This window comes from Centropristis striata, chromosome 9 (assembly GCF_030273125.1).
Source record: "Centropristis striata isolate RG_2023a ecotype Rhode Island chromosome 9, C.striata_1.0, whole genome shotgun sequence".
Taxonomy (NCBI): Eukaryota; Metazoa; Chordata; class Actinopteri; order Perciformes; family Serranidae; genus Centropristis; species Centropristis striata.
Genome location: NC_081525.1, coordinates 38,268,208 through 38,292,176, shown reverse-complemented (window position 1 = coordinate 38,292,176; position 23,969 = coordinate 38,268,208). Strand labels below are relative to the sequence as shown.

The window sequence follows — 23,969 nt, the reverse complement described above, 5'->3', positions numbered from 1 at the left end:
ACACACTAACACCAAAAACTCCAAAGTGGGAATCACAGTATGAAGTTATGGAATGTATCCTAAATTAGTTTAGGTGACTGAAAAGTGAAGCTGTCTCTTCCTCCGTACCTCGTCCAATCCCCTCTCCCTCCTTTCTCTCCTGTCGATTCCCCTGCTGAGGGTGTGTGATCTTTGATCAAAGGCCAGTCGGCAGCAAAGATGTAGACTCTGAGTCCGGAGAGAGGGAGAGCGATGGGAGAAGAGAGTAAGAGAACATACAACCCCCCACCCACCCCCCGTGCTTCTCCAACCCCCTCTCCTTTCAAAAAATGTTACAGCCTGACTAATAAGACTGAATCTCCAGTGGCTTCCTTCCCTCCAACAAACAATTCACTGGATCAATATTAGATGGAGAAATAGGCTAGTCACAGCCACTTTACAACGAGGGAACTGTTCCTGCTTTTATCTTTCTGGGAACTATTATGTTAAATATTGGTACGAACAAGAAAGGCAAATCCAGAGAAGTAACTTGGAGGGTGATTAGACATACCATAAACTTAGCAGACATTGAAACCCAATGCATAGCAGTGTATTTTCCACCTGAGTAGTACTTACATAGAGACAAAAGAGATCAGCAACATTCTCATTGTTGCAGTTCCCCAAACGTGACCTCCTTTGTATTACAATTCTTATGTGGCCATGCAATTCCTATCAGCTTAGAGGACCAACACTGAACCGCTGCTCAGCAAATAGTCCCATCACCTGGGCTTTCTAAACTCATCCCTGAAAAACAACATCCAGCTTTCCCCTACCACCCGTATTTAATCCTCCTCCCTGTACGCCAACCTTTGCATCCCCAGAGACTGAGAGAGACTCCAAGTGCAAACTGTCCCCACTTGGCTGAGAGCAGCCAACAGACAGCAGCCTGCCTCTCTGAAGGACCCAGGGCTGTCTGTGTAAGTGCCAGAGCCACGCTGCGCATAGTGCCGTACTGCATATGCTGCGCTCAGCTTGCTGTGCATCAAGAGCCTGATGGAAAACACAAAAAAAGGTGTGCAGGAAAAAGACGAAGTAAAGCAAATAGTCCCCGGTCTGCCGCCACAACCAATCTCAACATTAACAGTCACCCTGTCCTGCTTCGCTTGATTATTTACAGTTAGAATTGTTATCATAGTTGTTGGTCGTCTTTGTTTTATGGCCTTCTCAGATAGATTCAGCAAAAAATCTTTGATAACAGCATAGGAAAAAAAAAAACATATCAAGGTCAATTTGGAAAAAACATTTGCAATGAAGATCTGAGACTGTCTCGGTGTAGCCTGGGTCAGAGTAACCTTGGTCTGGGGCTGAGGCTGGGGACACACCAGGACTGGATCCATACAGGCTGACAGAGACAAAGCTCTGATGTAGTGGCTAGTACAGGGACGTTATTGTAAATTAATTCAAGTAAAGCTCAAACTGCTAAAAGGTCAATTTCAGTAGCAAGCCAATCATCTTTTGGAATTTGGTTTTTAAAATATGGAAAGAAAAGTGCTTAGGGTAAAAAGAAAAAGAAAAATAAGGAGTTTTTTGTTTTCCTGCCCACGTAAGGCACTGTGGCCCTTGATGTTTGCACTGTCTACCTGGTGGGAGTGAGCCTCAGCCCCACACTGCACAATACAACTGTCTGGAAATATAAAAACAAACAAACAAAAACAACAAACAAGCTTAGTGCTGCTCAGACAAGGCCACAGAGTCCCAGTCTCCTTCAACTAGAGAACATTTAAATTCAATTAAACCTTTTTCAGAAAATGAAACCATCCAGTTCAGAAACGACCAAAATAACAGTGTTCAACAATAACAATATTTTTCATTATCATTTCATATAGACTGATTATGAAACAAATTCCAATCTTGAAACTTTTAAAAAGGACTGGATTCAATATCTCTGGCACCTGCACACAGTTCATCTCAGCCATCAGACCAGGAAAAAAACTCATTTTTCAAATGGTTTCGGAGAGGCTTTGCTACTTTCTAAGTGCCTAAATGTTGTATATTTGGAATATTTCTTAAGAGCAAATATGATTTGCTGCTATCACACCATTTCTAGTGTTCAACAAAAGTTCTCTTTTCAAGAGCCTTCAGCTTTTACAATAAAACTCTAGTAATCCAACATGAGATTGGTAGCTTAAAATGTCCAATGACTGCAGTGAATGCGAGCCATTTCTTCTCCTTTGGTATTTGTTGTTATTGGACGTCTGTATATTTCTTAATATACTGTACATTATTATTTCTATGGAGGGGTTGGATGGACTCTTTAAGAGACCATTAAGTATTAACCACACTGCTCTGTGCTCATGGAAACTCGCAGGCCTTTCTGAGGTCTCCTGCCCTTCTCCCATAAGCAGGACAAGGACATTAAACATTAGTGCAAACTTTTGCTCTCTCAGCTAAAGCACCATTTCCAGTGCTATCAGGCTTTATATCCATAACCCCACCCAAGCACCCATTTATCCCACCCTCCTGGCACAGCAACCCAAAACCATGACCCCAACCCACACATACATACACACACATACATACATACACGCAGCCATGTAAAATTGTTAGAAAAAAATGTAGCACAACACGTTATTTTAAGAAAAAACGAGTGTAGACAGACAGAAAAAACTATACATCCTTAAACCTCTGATTCTATTGTCCACAAGGATACAAAGAGCAAGAGAAAGCAAACTCAAGTAAATATCTGTATGATTTCACACACAATTCTGCATATGTATTCAAGAGGAGGGCATCAGTGTGTGGCTTAGTCGGGGAGGCCCAGTCTGGATAAATTATAGCCATACTTTCAATACCTCTAGTCTACATTACAGTAGACTCAGACTGAGGACAAAAACCTTTGGTTAATCAACAAACAACATAAGACTTTTGGGGAAATATTAAGGTCCAAAGAAAAAATATATTTAAGATGGCAAACAGGTCTTACCTTCTGCCACATCAAGAAAAAAATGGTTTTAAGCGTTCCATACCAAGAACTACATAAAGATCACATACCTAGCTTGCATTGGTCTGCCAGTGGAAGTCAAACTGTGCATTAATAAACCCCATCTTTATCATAAGAGAGAAGCAAAAATAGAAACAGAAACACTCAAGACCTAGCCAACCTCTGACAATGACCAACAAGGGTAAACAAAGAGTTATGCAAATCTGCATCAAGAGAGCCGTAAAGTAAACAAGCAACTGTCCAATGAGTTGTTTTACAATATGGTATTTTTGCTTCTGCGGTACCGTGGACCTATTATCACCATGGTTCCTCGGAGAACACGTGTAGTTATGAGAGTAGCTGGTGAACAGATGGGGCAGACACAAAGTTTGTTTATCCAAGCTTGTCCTGAGACCCTCCAGCCTGCCAACCAGCTATACACGCTTGTGCACATGCACGAAAAGAAATGCATGCATGCATACGAACACACACACACACACAGTGCCTTTTCTTCTTTGTCTGCCTCCTGCTTCTAGCCCCTTCCTTTACATTAAGACATAAAGACAACTCACTAGATTTCAGTGACTTCAAGTGCGATCAGTTACATGGATTCATTTTGTCTTAAGGTCACAAAACCCAACATGTTTGTATCTGAACTCACCCGGCATCTCTTTCAGAGATCCATATTTCTTGTTTTTTTGGCAGCTTGTCGTCAAAACCTGAACAAAACCAGTGGAGGAGCTCAACTTCACCACCATGGACAGAAGAAAGGACCGATCTCATTTGCAACTGGTTTGTTTAAAGTACCCGTTTTGTTGACAAAAGTGCCCTCCTCAGTAACAAAGTGCATTCATAACCTGTCTCTTTCCAATTAAGGTGCAGAGGACTGATAGCTACTGCAGAAAATAAAGGGCGGGGAGGAGGAGGGGGGGCTCTAAATCACCCGCATGTTCTCTTCTTCTTGACTCAAAGGCTCAATGTGCTCGTATGGAAAATAACATTGGATTTGGAGCACAATAACACAATTTGGATATTTTAAGACTAACAAATCCAGATGTATGGAGTCACTTACAATATTCAAACAGATATGTCAGCTCTGGTGTTTTCCCCCTTCTCTACAGGATACCTGGACTCAGTGAGCGGAGTGTGCATTTGTGTGTGAGCATGTGTGTGAGAGACAGAGAAAGTGCATTGGGGCTGGCAGCTCAGGGTGCATGTTTGAACAGGCTGCGGCTGACTCACACAGTGATGATGTGGCCAGAGCGACCCCGGCTGCCACGCACACACATGTACACAAACACAAGTACATATAAACACACTCGCACAGTAAACTGCCAGCACCAGGCGTCCTACCCACAGTAACACCAGGCTCTAATATAATAATATCCCCTCCAGGCTAGTTCGGGGGCATTAGAGGACTACAGAGGGAGAGAGAGGGAGAGAAAAGGCCTGATTTGATCCCCTCCTGCCTGGAAACGTGGCTGAGCTGGGGGAGATTATTTTTTGGAATGCAACAGACATTGTGAGATCCCCCTCCCCTTCCCTTGTTCCCCTCCCCCATCAACCAGCTGCAGCTGCGCTCCTATTTGGCCTCCCAACTTGGACAGGTATTTATTGCTCTCTTCATCATACAGGTTGCCTCACGGTTGTGTGGTCCCTTGGGCAAAAAGATTGGAATAAGCATGATACATAAACCTCCTCTCACTCCTCCCCAACACCAGCCCACTTCCTTTAAATATACCTCTCTCTTGCTCTGTTGGATATCTTTAGTAAAGCTGTGCAAACATAGAAAAAAAGGTGCTCATCTATCTCTTCTTCGTACTCTTTGTCATTCTCTCACTCGGGCTCCCTGCCATTCCTTTAACCTGCGGTTGGTTAAATGCTACCCGCGCCTTGTCACACAAGGACAGATTCCGAAAAACTGCACAAAGTTAAGCACATTCATTCATCCAACCTCCTCATCCTTTGGGCAGGAACTATACAAGTCAAGTGTTAAGTTTAGGACAAATGGGTGACTGTGTTTTTTTTTTTCATCAAACATTCATACAGGTTTTTTCGATCACCCACAAGCTTCACTCTGTGAGAAATATGACATCAAGCCTAAGAGGAAAAACCCGATTGGTAAGTACACCTCAGCATTAAGAGGGGACTAATGTCATATCACCACCTGCTGTATATACATGTATACAATTATAAAGTGTCAAGTACCCGAAGCAGTCAATAAAAGGAACGACAAAAAAAAATTTAAGACAAAATCAAAAGGGAAAATAGAAATGCTGACATTGCAGGGTTGTGAGGGATAAGAGGCAACGTAGTCAAGCCAACAGATACATTGACGATGGTAGTGCTTTAAAAACACAAACCCTCCACCCCTCATATTCCCTAGTCCTGCAATTGAAGAGCCCCCAATAACGTGGATTTGACTCAACATGAATTTGTTTTTCAATAAGACAAATCATAGATTCTTAAAATGCATTTTTTTATAGAGTAAGTAACACTTCAATCAAACCCTTGTCTGATTCTTTCTGGAACATTTAGAGAGAAAAAACTGTTGCATCAAAATTGTGGTGAGTTTTCCTTGCATATGCCATATTGTGGCAATGTTGTTTCTATGGTAACTGTACATTTCAGACCTGCAAAAGAATAGAAAAAGAGTTGTTTTCACTGGGAGGATTTGTCCTCGCTTCACCCGTACAGCAGCCAGAAGGTGCTTGATAGACACCTTGCTTAGAGCTTGAAGGCTGTGAGGACAAAACCAATAAAAATCTAAATCAACTGCATAGTTGCTCTGAGTTTCTTTGTATCTATCATACATTTGCCTAAGCACATATGCCAATGTATAAAACCCCTAATATTATAAAGAAAGAAATGGCCCAGAAAGTGGACTTCATGGGTGCATGATTTGAAGCGTTCTTTGCTCTTTAACAGATAAACCGACTCAAGTGCTTGCAAGTCTACTCCATTTCCTAACGTAAAAGGAGAAAGAAATATAAAGATTAGATTTTTTTTGTGACACCCTGATTTGGTTTATAGAGGAATAGTTAGTTGTTTCTTTTTTTTTTTTAAAGTTTGCCTTTGCATGTTTTTTCTCCTCTCTGTTCACTGGCCTGTCTCACAGGTGGTGCAGAGTGACTATGGTGTCCAGCAGTGTCCTTGTCGCCCCTGCAGTCTCAGGGCCCTGCCTCCCCTGCCAACTCCTGCAGTTGAGGACTGTGTGCATGGGCTCCAGCATCCCCCTCCACCTCTGCCGCCGAGGATGCCTCTGAGCGCCGCCGTCCCCTGATGGTACGAGGCCCAGGGCCTGTGTCAGAGCTGGGGCTCAGCAGGCCTAGGGGGGCATCGAGGAGCCCTGGATCTCGCACCCGAGGCTTCCGGCCACGACGAGAAGGGATGCCGTTGCAGCCGTCCTTCTTGAGGTGGCGGTGCAGGTGATCCGAGCGCACGAAAGTCTTAAAGCAGCTTGAGCACTGATAGGGGCGCAGGCCGGTGTGTACGCGCATGTGGTTTTTCAGATCGTAGTTGTGAGCAAAGGCGGCTCCACATTGCGTACACAGGTAAGGCTTCTCTCCTGTATGTTTCCGCATATGAACCTTGAGCTTGTCCTGCCTGGAAGAAAGAAAAACAAACAAGACCACATCAGAATGGAGGATCAGCTCACACCTTTCTGAAAACAGTACACTTTAGCTTTTCTTTTCAGCCCCAGTTAATAATCAGTTTGTGTATGAGGATAAGTAACATCATGTACAAATATAATAAACTCAAAATATATGATTTATTCCAAATTGTACAGTGGCCAGCTTAATATGCTTTGGATGGCTTTATTTCCTCTTAAACAGCCATCTTTTGGATCTCTTCCAATTGGATTATTCTGTGAGGGCAGTCAGGCCAATTGAGGAGAAGCCATAAACTTTACATCTTTATCTGTGTTATTGCACACAAGAGCACAACTGTGGACCGACGAGAAAGCTCAATGTTCACTGTGTCAGTTGGCATTTTTATGATTCGTGTTAACTTTTCTTTGAGAATGACATAACATTTGACAAAATTAAAATAGATAGATAGTGTTTTGTGATTAGAAAATGAGGGCTTCTATGTTCTCTGCAGACGAACAATTCCAAAATCATTTTAAAAAATGTTTATCATAGTAGTAGTACTGAAATATAGATGAGTTTGTACATAGTCATAGGTTTTGCAGTATAGTTGTATCCCCAAGAGCCGTAATTTGATTGAATTTTGTATAAACACAGTTGTCAAGTCTGGCTCATATAGAAGACTTACTTTCCAAACACAACAATTACACTCTGGTCAAAAAAACACCAAACTTTGACCTAATGTCTCTAAATCTAAAGTCGCCTCATTACACCCTGGAAGACTTTTTACTTTGTGATGGTACACTGCCGCCCACTAAACTTTATCAGGCTGCCTTGGCCTTCATGTGACTCTTGTCCCGCCCTCCCCCTTTAGCCCTTACTATCTCTCTAGCTCCCAAGCTCTTTAATCGTCTCACCCTTCTGCACTCAGGGCAGAGGGCTCCTAAAACAAACAAGCGTAGTTAAGACAACTCTATTTAAACACGCACACACAAATGCACACACATATAGACACACACGCATGCCATGTAAGTGGATTAGCTGTCATACTAGCAAACAAAACAAACCCACTGCAACCCTTTCATGTCTGTACAAACAGCTGCGCCAAATCTCAAAATTAACAAAAGAAAAATGTACATAAGTGAGGAGAAACACACACACATATGCATGCACACACATACGCACGGGTCAAAGCCTTGGAAAAAAGTGGCACACTGACAGAGGTGAATTATTTAAAGGACAGGAGTGATTTATTATCGTGCAAGGCACACTCTTAACCCTGATCAAACAGGATTAAGATTACAATACCCCCTTCCCACAGCCGGTCGAATTTAGCTAGAAGGCAAATTCAGATTGGTCTTCCCTACCTGCCATGCCAGCAGAGGTTCTGGGTATTTCTAGCCTACTGCATCTATTTCCAGAAGTCCACTGATTAATTAATTAAAGGAATGATTTCAAGGAAAAGGCAGGACTCCTAAATACAGGGAAACCATGTGCACTCAAGTCCCCTGCTGTAGACTAGCCACATTTATCTGAGCGGCACATGGCAGATTTCATTAGAGAGGTAAAGGAGTGACAGAGAGAGAGGGGGGGGAGGGGAGGGGGTGGTGGTGGTGTAACTACTCTGCCGTGGGCAATAATCAACATAACCAGAGATCAAAAGTTCAAATTACTGCATTGGAGAACAGAGCACCATCCCGGGCCTATAATCCCCCTCTGTATCAGAACACATCACTTTATAGCAGCCCTCCACTAGATAACACTGCCAGCCTTCTTTTATAGGACCCCTCTGTTGAAAATTCCAGGACTTTGCTATGAAGGCTGTCACAATAAAACAGACGTTTATAACCATTTGACCCCCTCTCTCTCTCAGAGCTGGAATATTCTACATGGCAATTTGATTAGCACTAGCCTACAATGTTACATTAAAAAACCCAGAGATACCTAGAGACTCTCATTTGTCAGTCCATTATCAAGGTAAACATTAAGATTCACAAACAACGCTGGGTCCTTAATGCAAAGCTAAATTGGTTAGAGCTAATACTCCTGGCTTTGTGGTGTTTCCCACTGCTGGGCGATTTGTCGAGAGTGCCAAGTCCAAGACTATTAGTACATGTGACATTGGGTAGTCACTTCATTAATTGGGCTTACCTGGTAAAGCGCACTTTGCAGATGGCGCATTCATACGGTTTCTCTCCCGTGTGCGTTCGGATGTGGCGGGGTAGCTTGCCTGCTCCTTGAATGACCTTGGAGCATATGGGGCATTTCTGGAAGGCCTTAGAGCGCATCTTCCTCTCACCTCCAACTCCTCCTCCTCCACCCCCACTGCCTCTCTCTCCCACCCCCCTCTCTCCTCCTCCTCCTCCTCCTCCTCCTCTGTCTTGGCCTGTTCTGCCCCGTGATAACCAGAGCGGCGGTACTCCCTGTGTCACAGCAGCAGAAGCTGGATCCTCGTGCTGCGTGCTGTTAAAATAATTCAAGTAAAATTCCATGTCAGGGTCATCCCCGTCTCCCTGTTCCTCCCCGGTCGTTCCACGTTCCTTCTGCCTTTCGATGGAGTCCATCATCTGCTGCAGGAGGGCGCTGGCAGAACCCCTCTCCCTCGCCATCACATCTCTACTCCCATCCTCCACCTCTGTCTCCGGCCCCAGCCTGGACTCAGGGGGGAGGTAGAAGTGCCCATTCTGTGACGGAGGGTAGTAAGATGACCCCAGGCTTGCTCCGTTCCCCTGCACAGCCTCCCGGTCCTCATCTTCCTCTTCATCCTCATCCTCTTCCTCTGGATCCTGTTTGGGGGCCTGGGCCAAGGCGAGGGCCAGGGGGGAGTAGTACTCACCAGGGCCAGCAGGAGCCCCATTGCTGGGGGCCCCACCGTTACCGTGGTTAAAGTGCAGGTGTGCGGGCAGGTCCCTGAGCTCTGGCGTGCTGCAGCTGCTGCTCCAGTGCGCCCCTCTCTGGAAATACTCCAGGTACTCCTGGGCCCGCACCCGGTTCCCCTGTTCCCTGCCTCCTCTGCTCTTTCCCTCCTCATCTTCATCTTCATCTCTTCGCTCACTGCCCGCCTAGTGAAACATAACAGAGGACAAAAGAGAGTGAGTGAAAGAGAAATTTAAGGTCAGGGAAATTTTGCAGAAAAAAGAAAGAAAGAGAGTGCAGTAATAAAAAAATAAAAACTCTAGTTAAAAAAAAAACATTTTAATATTTGCAGCTAAGGTGAAGGCTGGTGACTAGAAAGACTTAAATGGACAACTGTAAGATCTATCAGCATAGGCAAATCCTTATCTGGGCATCCGAGATGCACACCCAGGGGTTCATTATACCCATGAGCACATGCATGTGCATATCACAGCTACACTTGATCACGTTGAAGTGTAGCTGCGATATGCTGTGTCTGTAGTTGGCAAAATAGCATGCTGTCCTTCCACACACGCGATTGGCTCAGAATGAGTAAGTGCTGAATCCAAAGGCTGTGGGCGTGTGTTTGGCATGGTGGGAGAGACTGATAAAGGCCATGATGTAAGCTTGACTTTGCTGACTATTTAATGAAGGGGGTGGTATGATGACCAGACACCTCATTCCCTAAGTGGCCGAAGAAGGAGAAGTACATTGTGAATTAGTTATTCAAGTTCCATAACACATCTACTCAGCATTAACCACTTCTTAGACAGTCTATGCTTTGCCTTGAATGTATTCAACACTTGCAACGGGTTGCTTTTGGGGGCACTGACTCATTAAGGCGGAGCAGATCAAATCGCATTCCGACTTTAACACGTCACTTCTAGTTCTAGAATAGTCTTGTACCGGCGGGGAGAGCACTTTGGTGTCCAGCAGGTGTGTACAGACGTCCTGGACAGGTGGGATTTCTAGGAGGCGTGCAGCAGCAAGGATGTCAGCCACGCTGCTGTGACTGACTGTCAATGTAGCTGTATAGGCAAAGTCCAGCAATGCTCCCAGAGCCTCTGCCGCCACAAAGTCGATGCTGTAGATGTTCTGTTGGTCGGCTGCGGCCCCTGAAGTGAAGAGCTTGTGGAAGTAGGAGCTGCAGGACGCCAGGACGGAGCGATGAGCTGGGAACTCCCGATCCTGGGTAACCAGGAGCACATCGCACAGCAGGCCACTCAGTCGCTGCTTGTTCAGGCTACCCAGGATGTCTGCACTGTGTTCAGGGAAAGGGATCCCCACGGGGCCTTCCTCTGCTTCTCCTGCCCCTCCTCTCCCTCCTCCACCGCCGCTGCTTGCCGTTCCCCTGAGCCGCCTTCCGCCCCTCCCACCGGCTCCTGACGACATCTTCCACCAGCCTGCCGCCGAGCCGCCTAGCACAGCCCCCACCCGTGTATCCGTCCTGCCGTCTGTCCGTCTGCCTGTCTGAAGGGAGAAGGGTTGGATAGAGGGATGGGATAGAGAAGAAAGACAAAGAGGAAATAATAAATCAGTTCATGACATTCTTTATGTGGATGAAGAAAGAGAGGATTATTGATTCATTGATTCACCTCAGTCAGAAATAAACACCGAAATGCATCAGAACACATCCCAGCACACACAAAGCTTTCGTGGAAGACACATTTGAAATTTGAAATCTTAAACACAAGTGAAGGGTTTACTTCAATTGTGATGATTACAAAGACAAAAAACACTGAACACACGAATCCAACTCAGTTTTTTATGGAACTATGAAACAGTCTATTCAACTAGTACACCGCCACCTTACGTAGCCTTCGAGTTTAACCTGGTTTATTATTCTACATGTCTAATACCCCCTCCTCGTATCCTTAATAAGTCCTGTTCTATAGATCTAAACAAAGGATCCTCTGATAACACATAGGCAGAGGGCCTTTTACACTGGATGTGACGGTGCTGTGATTAGCCCGCAGGCTATCGACAGTGTGGGAATCTCACTTAAATGGTCCGTTTGTGTGATGTAATGTTGTTAACTCTAACCCCCCAGTGTAGAAATATAAAGTAGCCTTTACATTTCACAATTATTGTTTTCCTCAGAGTGATTTTATGATCTCGACATTTCCAACTGCAATTGAAGGCAGCTTCATGTCACAGGAACTAGACGTGAAAAGACTGACGGACTGTGCCTTGTGCTCAAGCTGGTTGCAGGAAACACACTATCAAATTCACCACAGAATTGCTTAAACAAGTATCTATGTTGTCAGTTGTTACACAATAACTCTTGAGAAGTTGGGAGTAAGTGCGTGTGTGTTTTTTTGTTGCCCCCATTCTATAGCAGCCGTGCAGGCAAGGATGTTAACTGTACTCCGTCACCAACTCACTGATTACGTGATTGGCCACCGCAGCATGACGTCGGGGTTTGTTTCTCCAGAAGTTGAGTCTGTTTCAACTTGTCCCTTGCAGACCACTGCATTTTTTTTCCTGGCATCCCCTGTGGCACTGACCACCGCAGACAAACACACTACCCCCACTCAAAAATGGGATTACTGCTGTACTTTTCGCCGCATCGTCCGATCTGGTCTGAATGCGGCCTTGTGGAGGAGAGGGTGAAAAATGAGCCTACCGTAAGAACCATGAGGATACCAATAAACCAATTATTAGACATTAGAAATATTAGATAATATATTTATATTATATTTAGAAACAAAGTATTAGTGCACAGTCCATAAGATACAGCAAGTAGACAAAATGCACATATACAGACTCTGTTGTATCTTAGCAAAATCTAGGAAGCTGGGTCATATAAGGTTGCACACCAATAAGTATTGTTATGACCTGTAGAACAGGTTTGGTAATCAGTATGAAGTGATGGATGAGCTTTCAAAGCTGAATGTCACAACTCAGTAGAAAAGAAAAGATTGCAAAACAAGAACAACAAGTCAAAAATCAGTATTAAAAATCAGGGCAATATCTGGCAAACACACTGCTATAAAACTTGGAAATGCTGCACAAAAGTTTACTGTATATATGGGTTGATGAATACAAATAATTGCTCTGCAACCTGATATGACCCATTTAAAAATCATTGAAGTGTGCATATTATTTTTTTCTTTATGCTTTCATGACCTTCTTCCGATTGAACTGTGTACTGATTTTTTTCACTCTCTAAATAAAATCTAAAATGATTCACTTGAACAAGTCATCTTTATTCATTAGTATCTTGGCAATGCAAAAACTTCTCTAATGATTTCTCACATCAACACGTTGACAATTTCATGAAAATGTTTTGTTTTCTACCCCAGCTATCCATATCAAAATCTTCCCCATGAAGTGTTTCTTAAACCCAACTGGGACTAATAACAGTTAAGAAAGTCATTTTGTGCTATATGAGTGCCTGACCTGAAACTGAACTTCACAGTAAAGCTTTACATTTACCACATATGTTGAATATTGTAAATAATCTTTTTTTGGAAGTAAGTCCTTCACTCAATGAAGTAAGAAAAATAGGCAATTCAAACATTTAAATACTTCTTTTCAATGGGATCAAGAGCTTTACACAAGCATCTCTAGTAACTAGAGAGAAGCAACACCTTAACACAACAGTGCTGCACAAGTCTTGGAACTTTATAGCAAATCTGCTGGCACAACAGGTGCATTTACAGATTATCTACTACAGTACAAGTGTGACAATGTGTAATAAATTAGTTTCTGGTGGCACTGAATAAAAAGTGGCTCACAATTTTTGCCTGCCAAAACACCACGAGTGGGTGAATGACTAAGTGAAGATGTTTATGTACTATATGTGTGTGTGCAGGTGGCTGCTCTTGTATACACGCCTACATCTACGGGTGATGGTGCATGCACTCGTGCAAGGAACCAAGTAAGAGGTCGTGGAGGACAGATAGGCAGAGGGCAGTGGGGATCACAGTGCATGCTGGGAGCTGGGCTGTGCAGCTTGTTCACTCAGTGTCAGTCGAGAGCTGGGGAGGGGAGCGAGGGAGGTGGAGGAAAAAAGGGGGGAGGAGGGGAGAGCGAGGGAGGGGGGCTGCCAGAGCAGACCCTGTGGAAAAACTCCACAGGAGGAGGAAGAGGACACGCAACAAGCTGCGAGGGAACAGTATTAAAAAGGGAGGTTGTCAATCCGGTCTGAGCTGGTTACCCCACCCTGTACTGTGTGCCAAGTTTCAGGAAAGGCTGTCCCCTCGCTCACGTGTGGGGGGAGATTAAAATGATCGACTGAAGCCTGCGCAGTGGGAGGGGGGTTTCAGCCCAACAAGCTATCCTCGATTTCTCTATTAACACACACACACAAGCAAATACTGTAACATCACAGAGACATCAATAACGCACAAAAGACACACGCACATAAACACACATATAGGACATCCACCCCCTCTCCCTCCCTTCTCCATCTGCCAGGGAGACCCAGCAGGGGGTGAGGCAGGGGGGGGCTGGAGGATGCATTGAGTGTGTTGCTCTCGACAAGAGCAAGGCATTCAACTGACATTCCTTCAGATCAGCCCTCCTGGTATGTTTGTATGCTACACCCCATTACCAAACCTGCCTAACCTGGCGGCCTCTCCTCTTTCCTACTTGATCACCTCTTTCTCTCTCCTCGGTTAATGTTTTTCCCCGGTAAAAAGTTACGCCTTTCTTTCTCCACACCTTGTTGAGATCTGGCAACATATCAGCTCTGCCCACAGGTGAAAGTTATGTAAAGACTTTAAAAAAGACCTCTCCAGAGAGGCAGGCAGGAGAGGCAAACAGGCGTTCAAACTTATCATGATCCTCTAAATGGTTCACTGATTGTTTTCGTTTAAGCAAATTATTATCATAAAGAAGTTTGTCCATTCAAATAACACAGGTCATATCAGAGTTCTGCTTTGTTTGATTATTGTTAAAATGTTAAACGGCTCCACCGTTTTCTCTTTTTCTCGTTTCTCGTTCGTTACAGTATGTCTCTCTTAACTCAATTAAGTTTTGATAGGCAGCTGACCACAAAGCTTCTGCAAACACTGCCAATGTCTTTTACAAAGCTCTGATGAAAACGGACTGTCACACAAGGCGATGTGAGCAAATTTTATTATCCAAGCCCTCATCTGAATATGCTGAGGGGAGGGAGGCGAGGGCAAAGACAGAGTGAGATGGCACGGGGAGGGAGAGAGGAGGAGAGAGCGGAGTGAGATGGAGATGGAAGAAAGAGCAAGACAAAGGGCAACCACATGGCTACTGGTCACGTCCTTCACAGGTGGAAATAGATCTCTGTGAGTCCGTCCAGACCCGAGCCAAGCTGCTGTTCTCTAACACAGAAACACAGCACCTACACTAGACCAGGCTTTGCTGCAAGCTTGGACAGCGTGTTATCCCCCATACATATACCTGACCCTGGGTCGCGGCTTTGTGGGGTAAAGACGCTGAGCTGAGAGGAGATAAAACACACACACACACACACACACACACCAATGCAAGTCAGTGCCAACAAAGCATGAACTACTCTGCATGCAGGAGCCACCTGTCCCCGAATAACCCCACAGAGAGCACTAAGAAAGAGGAAACACAGTGCAACAAACCTGATCCCGACACCTCCTCATGACTTGAAACATTCCTTATCACTAATTCATGCATGTGGGTGACAAGGCCCGCAACCCAGCACAAAGCACCGCAGCAGCTGTCCGTGTCCCTGGTGCTCCACTTCCAGGGAAGGGCCTTCTCGTGGTGCCTAGTCCAAGAGCACCCAGGCCTGCTTTGCAAGTCAAACAACTGCTTTAACACAGGACTAACCCATCCCATCCCCACCCTCATTACTTCCATCTCATCTGTAACATCCCTACTCCTTCCCATACATCTACACACAGCAAGAAGAGATATCAAAATTACACTTCAGGGATGAAACAACCCACAACGGTCTCCTGTAAAGCAATTTCTGAGTTGCTGTTACTTCAGATGACGGTGCTGTGTGTTCTCACTTTCAATGCCAAGGCAGTCACACCCAATTTGCTTGTCATTCACTGACACACACTGACATCAGCTTGTGGTTGCTGTTAGTAAAAACTGTTTTGATCATTCCTCATATGTATCATCTAAGGACTACAGAATTTCCACTCTCAAAGTATCTCTTTCTTTGGCTGACACATACCAGTCATTCCTAAATACAAAAGGAACAAACTGTTAACCCTGTGCAACCTCAGATGTTTCTAAGATAGACGCAGAAATAAATACCTTACTGGCACCTGAAAAAAAACATCTCTCAAGGTTTTATTGTACTAAAAAAGTAAAATGTAAAGATAATTAAACTGAATGGCACTGAATTTATTATTTATATTTTGGAGAAACTTTTGGTTTGACTCGACTAAATTTCAAATCAAATATCCTCCCTTGGGAGGATATTTACAACATTCAGTTACTACTTCCTTAAACTCTGGTATGTAAAAAAGGGGTTGGTTCATAAAATTCTGCACAATTCAAAAGAGCAACCCAACTTTGAGAAAAAAGCAATCAGGGCAAGCATAACTGAATCATTGATCCCTTAAACCATAAATTCTAATGGACCACAGATGGGCCTGAAATACAGAGCGGTTGTAATTTTTTAAACAACTTGTGATGTCTTAATAGCTTATTGCTTTTGCAAGATAACAATTTTATCAGGTTACTCCCAATTTTACTCAGGTGAAGACTTGCACATGCAAGTGTTTAGTCAACTGAGATTAGAGTGCAACAGAAATACAGCAGCAAATTCAGGACCAAAAACAGCTGAAACTTCTGCATATTGAACAAGTTGAAGAATCTGGTTAGCCCTAGTCTATGTCTTCCTGACCTGTTCTTTATCATGTCACTTTCTTCCCTTGTCCTCATTTAACTGACTGGCTCAACTGGTCTCTATGGCTACAAACCTGCCTCACCCACCCTGCTACAAGCGAATCACTTCACTGAGGTCAAGTGGGTTCAAGGTCAGACCAAGATTATCAGAATGGGGAGGGGGCACAGTTCCTTGGAAGAGTGAATGTTGTGCGAAGGCCAACGCCAAATGACTCACTGCTGCCAGTACTGGACGGAAACCTGATTGGTCATATTGGGAATGAAGCAGGAAGAGGGCAACTGGCTGATAAAAGTGAAGTTGCATGAGCTGGTAGGCCTAAACCAGCCCATGCAACTTCAGGCTTTTACAGAAATGAACCAGGAAGTGCAGTCAAAACACAGACACAAAGCCAGTGAAAGGTAGTGGGTGAGGCAGGGTGTTGAACTCACAATCATAACTCCTGAGCGTAGGGTGAGCCTAGGAATTCGGCTCAGATGTCAATGATAAACTCCTTCAGTTACCTGGTGTAACCTGCTTCAATAAAGAGGAAAGTAACCACCCACAAGTTGGCAAAGTTTAAAGTGAGGAAGCAAGTAGGGGGTTTTACGACATTATAAAGGTCTATGTTTGCGTTGCCAGATAGCAAAGGAACTGGAAAAGTGAGACCTGTAGCTGCTGCTAATTACTCATGCAAGCTCTCACACAGTTCTAAATTTGTTCATATTTAGTGTTCTTGCTTGTTTGTATCTGACAAACAAACTGTACAGCCACAGGCTGGCAAATAAAACTGTAATTCAGTCCAGTACAACAGCTGTGAATTACTCAAATCTTAGTTTTTTAATTAGTTTTTGACAGTGTAAGAAAAAGATGGTGATTAAATTCTGTAATATTTTTTAACATTAGCTCCTTTATATGTAAGCAACACAGACACTATATCAGAAACATAATAAAGATATATAAAAATATATAAAATCATATAATACAAACAGTGCAAGGCCACTCCACAAAATAGCATAAAAATACAAGAGTGGAGATAACATACAAACAACTATAATAGCCTTCTCATCAAAAAATGATTTTATTTAAGGTAGTATTTTATGCAAGGCATTGTTTATCAACATTAGGTTAGTTTTGTTAATGAATAATATATAAAAACAAAGTAAAAACCAAAATACTCTTTGGTTTCATGCTACCTAGTAAAATAGTCTTTTGGTGGTTATGCAATTGTGAAGTCAGAAATCCTGCAGCCTGTGGGACAGTAGCCTTTCACAAGCTGTAGTGTAATAAAACCACATCCACAGTTCCTTTTAGCTTGAGTAACATGCTCTGACATTGCCATGCTGCCAACCAGGAAGTGTAACAAAATCTAACACATGGCTTCAGAAACAGTGCGACAACCCACCACAGCGTCATCCTGCAGAACTCAAGCGGGTCAGTTTTGTAAGTCCGCAGGCCCAACGTGCCCTGGATGCGCCACTTTGTGCATGCGCAGCCCAACAGGGAAAGAGGACTTCCTGTGAGTCTGTGACAGGCGTGTAACAGAACCCGCTCTGTTATCAGATGACCAGCTCACTGCTTGCTAGCTCTCTCTGTCCCTACTGTCTGACCCTCTCTCTCTCTCTTCCTCTCATCTGTCGTTCTCATCTCATCATTGCTCCATCTCTGTCTCAGACTCTGCACTGCACAGAACCCACCACATCACCCACTTCCCCTTTCCACTGCTGAGAAGGCAAAGCATCGCAGACCCACCCACCGTCCTGTGTCTCACCCTCCTTCAATGCAACCCAACCATCTTCTCTCCTGTTTCATCCCAAACCAATTTACTAAATCAACATGCAGATAGTGTCACAATCAGTTTGTGTTTCTGCTTAGAAGGTTCTGGTACATCAGTCCTACAGTGTTTGACATCAATATAGCCATTATACTGCCTCCAACCATTTCTACAGTCAACTGAAAAAGTAAAACCACCTCATTTGTATATCATAAACAGACAACATCTAACTCCAAAAGTGTGAAAATTCAAGACTAGCCTAACCCCTACCCTGAAAAACATCCCAGCCTCTTCCTCTCCCACTCTAATTTGATCAGGTTGTGTTGGCTTCGCCATAATAAATGTCCCAGAAGAGAACAGAAGAAGCCCCTTTACTCCCCCTAGACTTCAGCACAACAACAGAAAAACAACAGAGAGGGGTCTGTCTGTCTGCCTAGCAAAGCTGGAAGCTGTGGTATACTGAGCAGCTGACCAGGGGAACCAAACATTAGGGGGAAGTGAAGCTTCATTCACCGAGGAAGAGGCAGATGAAAGTATTTAAAATGTTTTAACTTATACAAACAAGCATATATAAATAGAACAGCAGCACAGAAATAATGTTGTTTGCTATGAAGTACAAAACAAGTTCTGATCCCCCCATATGTGCCACAATACACAATTTGACCACACAAACAAAACTTTCAACAAACATAATGACTGTAACATGTCGCGAATTGTATACAGCCAACATTTCACTCTAAAATAAAGCCTCAAACTGCCACGGCGACATCACGCAACCTGTTCTCTCAGTCTGTCTGAACCTGCTAGTTTCAGGCCATAGTGGTGTAGGCACAAACATACAGGAATATCAAACTGTATTCAGCCTCACCGCCAAATTGATGGGTGGTGTCTTGGACCTGCCCACAGCCAGTGAAGTCCCCTGCAATTCCCCTGGAGTCTATTGTTGGTAACACAGACGCACACGCATGCATGCATGCACACAAGCACACACTCACACACAAACACATATGGCGTCCTAGTTTAACCTCTTGCTGGAATTTACTTGAACTTACTATGCTTTTCTTCCATCATGGTACCTTGGCAGTGTTAGAGATGGTAACATCCAGATAAAATTTACTGTAACTAATATTATCTGTGATATTGAACAAGAAAAAAACTCATCAACCTTGTCTGTTGCCACCTTCTCAGAAACATTCCAAACACTTTCCCAGCGTAAGGGCGTCTTCATGTACCGTGTTCTTCTTGTACCCTCTCCGTGCCCACACGTTTAAAAACGGGTTCAACAAGTATGCAAAGCCAAAAAATATGCATCTGGTTATCGAGCAAGGCAGTAAGGGTTCCTGTGAAGTCTTTAAACCACGAGCCACAAGCAAGGAGGACATGACAGGCGGAGATTAGAATCTGCTTTTAACAAGATGCTGGTAAGGAAGGGGGGGCGAGTGGACTGGGAGAAAAAGATGTCATGAGATTGACCATGGCATGAGTAGCTGAGAAAAATTGAAATCAATCGGCTTGTACACAAAGTTCCCCAGCACAAAGTTGCGAGGGCTGAAGTCTTATTTTAATATTGCACAGATTTAGCTGAGGCAGCTTACCCTACCAGTGAAATCCAGCTGTCACAAGATGTGTCACAAATTCTCCCCTTCAGCAAGAAAAGGTGTCTAAGGTTTCTCAAATAAACTATTACTCAACACCCCACCTGTACTTTGTCAGTTATCTACACGCTCTGCCACAGTCTAGCAAACATTTAATGCAGTGGTTTTTTTAGAATTACTGTAACACCCCTAAAGAAGCAGCAGTACAGGATGTGCAACTGTCTTCATCTTTTCACTCTACTAATATTAGCAGCAGAGCCATTTAATCACAGCAGTAGCAGCGGACCAAAACATTAAAAGGATATTGTGCCTTAATACGATGGAAACAACACTGATGCACGATGCATGCCATAGTTAGAAAGTTAGCCTGATGTGGATGAAAACTTTATGACGCAAACTATTTCTCTGAGCAGTGTTCTGTGCAGCACCTTACACTCAGCAGTGACCTATTTGCCATCCCCTCCTTTATCTGCAAGTGGGTCAAGAACTCTGAACTCTATAAAGCCCATCTCTCTCACTCTCCTTCACACACAACACGCTATGGTATTTATTTCCTCTGCTCGCCTCTCTTCTCCTCTCAGTCACAGTCTAAAGACACAGTGTGTGTGTGTGTGTGTGTATGTGGATGTCTTTGGAGTGCTTACCAAATAGGCAGAAAATGTTTCCTGGGCCCTATCTGCCTCCCCTGCCTGCCGGCCAGCTCTGCTGCCTCCGTCTCTGGGCAGGGCTAGAGCTCTACCAGACAGGAAACTTGCGAGTGGCCCTAGTCATACAGGCAAGCCCTTGCCTGATCCCACACAAACAGACACCTACCCCCCCAGTCACCACCACCACCACCACCACCCTACCCCCTTCTGTTTTCAGCCCACAACTCAGCTCCGCATCCCCTGCTCTCATTGGCTTGACAGCTGCTCACTCACCACACCTCCTTGTCAGGATAGGCTGGCGGCTGTTCCCTTTCCTGGATGGCCAAGGGCAAGGCACTCTGGGATATAGAGTTCTGAAACCCTATTCGACCTGCTTTACAGACCCTGCTGTGGACTACGAGTCCCAACTCTCTCTGCTCCAACCACCCCCACTATCTCCAAGCCTGCTCTAACGTAAGCACTCAGGGCTGAATTATACACTACAGTATGTTGCTAGCAGGCTGCCAGGTATTAAAGTACAGACCAGCCGTCAAACAGGGCCGAGTTTCGTATGAAAAAAAAAGAAAAAGAAAATTCATCCTCAACTGTCAGAGCAGTAACCAAACATCAGAGGTTGATTCTTTCATTGGCTCACACTCTAGTGACATTTCAGACACACTTAAAACTCCTGACCTAAATTATGACTTATTCCTATTCCAAACAGCCTAATGCCACTACAACATGCCCTGCGCACACAGCACGCAACTTGCCCCGCACTGGGCATTTCAATCGCCTCTGTCCCGAAAAGTTGTTGCCATCGCTTATACCTTGTCCAATAAAATTATTTTTGGTCCCTCCTTCCCCTCGTTCCGTACCCCCCACCCTCTCTTGAGAGCCCCCCACCTCCCCCACCCCTCCTCCTCCTTCTCTAAGTGCTTCCACCTGCCTGAAAAGTTAATGCCTTGAACACATCCTATAAACTTTATCTCAAGATTCCCCAAAGGTAAAGAGCAGTACAGAGGAAGTACTTTAGGAGGATTAAAAAAAAGAGGAACCTTGACTAGGGACTACTGCTGCGACCCACCTCTCCTCTCCGGCCAACCCCCCCACCCTGCTCTCCTTTCTGTCCCCCTCCCTCATTCCTCCCTCTCTCCTCTCCTCCTCTGCCCTGCTCCCCTGTGGTCGTCAGGCCCAGGGCAGACAGCGGGGAGATGGCAGGGTGCCTTTAGCTCACCTGCGATGGCCGTGGTGAAGCTTGTTGTGGGTTAGCTCAGCCCTCTCCTCTCCTCCTCTCCCTCTCACTGTTGTGCAGCTTAAAGCCCCGTATGCGCTAACCAAGCAGCAGCAGATCAACTCAATTCCCTTCCTGGTTTCTGGAGGGCAAAGAGGTCCCTCCCTTTCTCTCTCTCTCTCTCACTCACTCTCACTCCCTCTCTCTTAAAGAAACAGCATTCCCCCTCCGTCTCCTCTCCCTCCTCCTTCTGTGAAGCAAAAGTAAAGTGGAAATTTCTTTGCGCTCAAAAGTGGACAGTTGTCAAAGTCATAAACTCAATCAAAGATGACACAAATCATTAACCCATGCCTTCCCACTCTGTGGTTTCGCTGTGAATGTCAGCCAGTGTTTCCATCTATGGTCACTCTAATGTTTGGTTTAAGGGTAAATGAGTTGTAACTCTTGTCAATTCTCACCCGCCTCATCTCTCACTGCTCCTTTCCTTTTCTATGTGAGTCGAGTCGCACCCACCCATCCTATTGCCTGAGGTCATGGTGTCCCACCCCAAAAGCAAGCCCTGGCACATTCCAGCACATACATTAGGGGCTGCCAGCAACCCCCTTGATACACTTTCTGGCTCGGACTGGTCTTTGCTCATAATACCTGCCAAGCTCCAACAGGTGAGGCATCAGAGGAGACATTACTAAGTCGAAAAAATGCATTATCCGTTGTGGGAAATGGCAAGTTCCCATGTGTAAATTTACAGCTATTGCACTTGATGTTGCGCCACTTCCAACCACCCACCCACACGCCCCCTCAGTGAGTGCAAGCCAGCCATTGTGCCATGGAGTGGGATGGAGCGCAAGATGTATTCAATGATTCTGTTGCACCATAAACCAACCCAACACACCTCTGAAAGCACTTTGAAGTCATATATTTCATGTAAACACTACTGAAAGCATAATTTTCACAATGTGGCTGCCTTTAAACAGATGCGTTTTGGCTCCAGTCTCACAGGAGACGTGTCCCACAGTGCAGCAGGGCTTGACATTGACTTGGCACTGCACAGATAACCATGCAGGGGAATCAAGGGGCTATTTGGCAGGGAGAGGTAGTGACACACCCTCTGCCTAGAGGGCACTGTTAAGCACTGTCTCTGCTTAAGCACAGGGGAGTCACAGATTTCAAACTTCAGAAACACACATGAATTGCAGTATTTGGATGTTTGGTGCCATCATTTGCTATAATTGGCAAGGCTAAGTGAAGAGGAAGCAGGTGGAAGTTGCAGCCTAAGTGAAATGAAAACAGCAGGATTCACATAAATGCATAATATTTACACACATTGCCTTCTATTCAGTTTTGGCCTAATTACCCACAGTCAAAATGAGTTAAGCCCATGGCAGTCTGAGATGATGTCAGACATTTTTATGGCAGTATAGTCTTTCAGTCCAATATAAACCGGCCCTCTCCAAGGCCAGACACCCCACATCAAATCTGTGTTTGCTATTACTGTCTGAATGATGGTTTTGATTAAAGCTAGCCAAAAGAAGGAGGCAGTTAACCAAACTCCCCGGATACAGATTGCTGTTTGACGTACTAACAAAGACTGAAACAGTCAAATGTGGGAGTTACATATAATAAAAAAAAGGTCCTGTGGATTCAGGCCTACCCTTTAATTAAGTGCTAGGGTCAGTAGTGGGGTCCGACCATAACATCCTCTGAATATGATACATTTACATGACCTTTCAATGGGTTAATGCTCTCAGTAATGTACACTACTGTATGTTTCTGCAGGTCAAATGTTAAAATCACTCACATTCACTTTATGGTCTACTGATATTATACTCATTAAACCTAACACCTTAAAATGAGCAAGCAAGGTACCTTACCTTTATCTTTAAACATCAATATCTCCACAGTGGCAGAATGGATTATTAAACGTCCATTTTACGTCATTTGTTTACAACTTGTGTGCAAAGCTAGCCCTCACCAAACAATTTTAGTTCATATAAAGCACATAGGATCCTGGGAACATAACATCATAAATTATCCTAGCTAATATTAAACATAAGTAAATGATTAAAGTACGCCACAATGTGAAGTTTAAGCCTCAAGTACCCTGAAGTTGGATTTATTTTATTTAACTGTGTCACTATGGTGTGTTATTAAAGCCCACGTGGTAAATTTTGTAGCTAACTTTAAGACTTTAATCAAAAACCGGTAACATTCATTAGCATTTACTAATAAGGTGGCTAAAGTTACGTTATCGGCATTTACGCTTAACTAAAAAATATAGATTTTAACCACAAACACGTATTAAAAGGGGCACTTACCATTTTAAAGTTAGAAAAATCTCTCAAACTATCAGTTTAAAAAGTTAGCTAAAGCTAACTAGTATGGCATAATTTTGTTGCTATAGTAACAGTGCACGTTGCGCTCTTAGCGGAAACCCGCCAGCCAATCAGAAACGAGTAATGACTTTTCTACGGGGAAGCTGCAAAGTATCTATATCAGGGATGGGCAACCTAAATGCTGCAGGGGG

The 23,969-nt window shown here is 44.2% G+C and overlaps 1 protein-coding gene across 1 annotated transcript; it reads right to left on the bottom strand.

Moving 5' to 3' along the window:
• Positions 1 to 1,386: 1,386 nt before the first annotated feature.
• Positions 1,387 to 20,355, bottom strand: zbtb7a (zinc finger and BTB domain containing 7a; the record flags this gene model as incomplete). The annotated part of the gene is made up of 4 exons (XM_059340401.1): positions 1,387 to 6,544; positions 8,680 to 9,590; positions 10,330 to 10,893; positions 20,233 to 20,355. Coding segments are annotated over 4 exons (2,034 nt in total), but the record flags the coding sequence as incomplete, so codon positions are not given.
• Between the last annotated feature and the right edge of the window lie 3,614 nt (positions 20,356 to 23,969).